Source organism: Limulus polyphemus, unplaced genomic scaffold (assembly GCF_000517525.1).
Source record: "Limulus polyphemus unplaced genomic scaffold, Limulus_polyphemus-2.1.2 Scaffold3993, whole genome shotgun sequence".
Taxonomy (NCBI): domain Eukaryota; kingdom Metazoa; phylum Arthropoda; class Merostomata; order Xiphosura; family Limulidae; genus Limulus; species Limulus polyphemus.
Window position 1 is genome coordinate 6,080 of NW_013669603.1, and position 4,528 is coordinate 10,607.

At 33.5% G+C, this 4,528-nt stretch overlaps 1 protein-coding gene across 2 annotated transcripts in view; it reads left to right on the plus strand.

Moving 5' to 3' along the window:
• The first annotated feature begins 222 nt into the window (after positions 1-222).
• Positions 223-4,528, plus strand: part of LOC106470423 (nephrin-like) — an 87,652-nt gene continuing 83,346 nt past the window's right edge. For both annotated transcript variants that reach the window (XM_022399012.1, XM_022399013.1), the window contains exon 1: positions 223-475. In XM_022399012.1, coding sequence (XP_022254720.1) covers positions 409-475 — 67 coding nt within the window. In that variant the 5' untranslated portion in view covers positions 223-408. The remainder of the gene's footprint in view (positions 476-4,528) is intronic.

Consider the following 4,528-nt stretch of genomic DNA (forward strand, 5'->3'; position numbering starts at 1 on the left):
GATCCTTTTGAGTGTCTGCACTCTCTTATTGTGATCTGCTGCTGTTTATTGTACTTTCCATGCATGTCCTGTGTAAAGACAAATAGAATATATATTAAGATACCAATATGTACTACTAGATGGCGCCACTATGGTACGTCCTGCGTGTTGACGCAGTCACGTTTTTCACCGAAGTTCGAAGCACGCGGGGCTGTTTACCATTCAGTCACTAAGGGGCCAGCGTGTAATCAAGCCTCTGGAAGAGTGTCCGTGAGGATTTGATTGAACTTGTCGTGTTGGAAAAGTAAAACTCGTTTTCGTGAAGTAAGAACGGTTCTGGTACAAAATAATGGTTTTCTGCGAATACCGTTGTTGCTGAATGGATTGTTTGAACTGTAATTATTATTGTTTGTCGACAAGCCCGGCCTGATGATGACAGTGAAATCCTCCAGGTGGTTTTTAATCGTCTTAACGTATTGGGTTTTAGTAGAAAGAGGTGAGTAACAAGTTAATAATCTAAAGAATCGAGCGTTTGGAATTTTCAGCATTGGTAACCAGAAGAAATTGTAGTCTCCTGATGTAAGTTCATCAAGATAATGAATAATCGTAACGAAGTAAACGTAGTCTTAAAGATGAAACATTAAAACGGGTTATTTTCAGAAACATTTTCCGCGTTGCCGACAGCTTCCAAGAGTCGAGGAACAGGTGGGGCACGAGATGAATATGCATGAGCTGTACTGAGAGATTCTTTTATTAACATTATTTAATGTAGTTTTAATAAGACCTGAATAGTAGTGTGAACGTTTTTTATAATAATTACGTAATTAGTTGATTTGTCACAATTACAATTTTGGTCACTTTAAAAAAGTCCTTATTTTCCTTCCCTTGATTAAGATTAAAAACATTAGTCACTCTTTGAAAGCCCAGATCTTACTTCCCATGATCATGGTTACAAACATCGTCATTATTATAAAACTTAAGATGTTGCTTTAAATTTTGAAATCAATATAATAATAATGTTGCTACATTTCTTGAACCCACTAGTGTAATAATAATGATGTTGCTACTTTTGTTGAGCCCCCCTGGTTATATAATAGTGATGTTGGTAGTTTTGTTGAGCTCCCTGATTTAATAATAATGATGTTGCTACTTTTGTTGAGCCCCTTGTTATATAATAGTGATGTTGGTAGTTTTGTTGAGCTCCCTGATTTAATAATAATGATGCTGCTACTTTTGTTGAGCCCCCTGGTTATATAATAGTGATGTTGCTACTTTTGTTGAGCCCCCCTGGTTATATAATAGTGATGTTGCTACTTTTGTTGAGCCCTCTGGTTTAATAATAGTGATGTTGGTAGTTTTGTTGAGCTGTCTGGTATAATAATAATGATGTTGCTACTTTTGTTGAGCCCCCCTGGTTATATAGTAGTGATGTTGCTACTTTTGTTAACCCCTCTGGTTTAATGATAGTGATGTTGCTACTTTTGCTAACCCCTCTAGTTTAATAATAATGATGTTGCTACTTTTGTCTAACCCCTCTAGTTTTATAATAATGATGTTGCTACTTTTGCTAACCCCTCTGGTTTAATAATAATGATGTTGCTACTTTTGTTAATCCCTCTGGTTTAATGATAATGATGTTGCTACTTTTGTTGAGCCCCTTGGTTATATAATAGTGATGTTCCTACTTTTGTTGAGCCCTCTGGTTTAATAATAATGATGTTGCTACTTTTGCTAACCCCTCTAGTTTAATAATAATGATGTTGCTACTTTTGTTAACCCCTCTGGTTTAATAATAATGATGTTGCTACTTTTGTTAAGCCCTCTGGTTTAATAATAATGATGTTTCTCAACATACCTATTGTTATTTTACTGTTTTTGTTGTTCACGAATTGTTCATAAATTTTTTACTTTACAAACCCCAGTACCTTTTGTGACTAAGCGGTAAGTCAAAGGACTTATACCATTAAAAATCGGGTTTCGATACCTGCGGTGGGAAGAACATAGATAGTCCATTGTATAGTTTGCGCTTAGAAATAAACAGATAAAAATATTCCAAGTAATTCCTAAAATATTTATATTTCTAGAGCCAAAAATTACAGTGATAAAGTTATTGTAATGATACTTAACATGATTACGGACATTGTAGCAGTAAAGATCGAGCACTATTACACTGGCTGATAATAATGGGTGAAAATACTCATTTTTCTATATAAAGAGCTTAGGAGAGCCAACAGTAATTAGTGGAATTAACTGCAATATTGATGGGTTTTTGTATAATTATTTCTGTGCTTATAATATGTTATTCTAAGAACTTATGGGCTGACTAGGCCTTTCGTTCAATACCAGTGCTCATCAAGCCGGCTAGGATACAACAGACACAGTAGTGGTCGTGCGGTTATTAATATTACATGACAAGCAACTGTTATGGTGTGAAATAGATTAAGTTGATGAAGTGTAACTTTTATAAATACTTTATATATGTCATATACAAATCAGGATTAATAATACCAAGTATGAATACTTTATATATGTGTCATATACAAATCAGGATTAATAATACCAAGTATGAATACTATATATATGTGTCATATACAAATCAGGGTTAATAATACCAAGTATGAATACTTTATATATGTGTCATATACAAATCAGGATTAATAATACATTTGGTGTACAAATACTTTAGAAAAAAATGAATTATCAGATCCGATAAGTGTCTATAGGCGTTATAGGTAATTCTAGGGTTAATAACATGAAGTTTCAGTAGAAATGCTATTACTATCTTATTGAGTAGAAATATTGTTTTGAGTTTGTTATTGTATTACTCAACAGAAATATTGTTTTGTGTTTGTTGTTGTATTACTCAACAGAAATATTGTTTTGTTTTTGTTGTTGTATTACTCAACAGAAATATTGTTTTGTGTTTGTTGTTGTATTACTCAACAGAAATATTGTTTTGTTTTTGTTGTTGTATTACTAAACAGAAATATTGTTTTGTTTTTGTTGTTGTATTACTCAACAGAAATATTGTTTTGTGTTTGTTGTTGTATTACTCAACAGAAATATTGTTTTGTTTTTGTTGTTGTATTACTCAACAGAAATATTATTTTGTTTTTGTTGTTGTATTACTCAACAGAAATATTGTTTTGTTGTTTTTTCTTACTCAACAAAAATATTATTTTGCCGTTATTGTATTACTCAACAGAAATATTGTTTCGTTGTCTTACAACTTTCAAATCAATTATTAACGTTGCTGGTATAAAAGGTCGGGCGTGGCCTGATTTTAGCGTGCTCAGACTGTGAATCCCTTTCCGTTCCTGTAAAAAGTCGCCACAATTTGGAGCCGTGGATGTACAATAAGAGAGACGTTTAAGTCCCAATATTCGGTCGGACAAGTGTTGGCGGTTGGTGTTATTGCCTGCTGACGAAATGAGATGCCTTTTTTTCCAGAGTATCAGTTCAATATTAGCTCTTTTTATAGCTTTGCGCGAAAAATCTAAAACAAACAAGATATTTTGTAAATAATCGACCTTTATTTCCAGATCAGTAAAACAGGTTTCGATCTTCTTTTAGGGTTAACAACAACTGTGACGTTCCTATTGTTTCAGTGTTTAACAAAAATATTTACGTAATTTTTTGAACGTTTGTATCAACAACATAACAGTTACAAACTACTTTGTTCTCGTAATGTACAGAATCTCCAATTCTGTTACCATTTTTACGTTCAGTGGTTGACACTATTATCCTTGTAGTGTTTAGTGCTATTGTTTTTACTTTACAACAGATGTACTGATTTGTACTGGTCTACTGTCTAACAGAATTACCTTACTATCCAACAGAATAATTAACTTCACTGGTCTACTGTCCAACAGTATCATTAACATGTACTGGTTTACTGTACTGTTGGATAGTAAGGTAATTCTGTTTGACAGTAGACCAGTGCAAGTTAATGATACTGTTGGATAGTAAACCAGTACAAGTTAATGATACTGTTGGACAGTAGACCAGTGCAAGTTAATGATTCTGTATAGTAGTAAGGTAATTCTGTTGGACAGTAAACCAGTACAAGTTAATGATACTGTTGGAAGTAGACCAGTGCAAGTTAATGAAGACCAGTGCAAGTTAATGATTCTGTATAGTAGTAAGGTAATTCTGTTGGACAGTAAACCAGTACATGTTAATGATACTGTTGGATAGTAAGGTAATTCTGTTTGACAGTAGACCAGTGCAAGTTAATGATTCTGTATAGTAGTAAGGTAATTCTGTTGGACAGTAAACCAGTACATGTTAATGATACTGTTGGACAGTAGACCAGTGCAAGTTAATGATACTGTTGGATAGTAAGGTAATTCTGTTTGACTTCCAACAGTATCATTAACTTGTACTGGTTTACTGTCCAACAGAATTACCTTACTACTATACAGAATCATTAACTTGCACTGGTCTACTGTCCAACAGTATCATTAACTTGTACTGGTTTACTATCCAACAGTATCATTAACTTGCACTGGTCTACTGTCAAACAGAATTACCTTACTATCCAACAGTA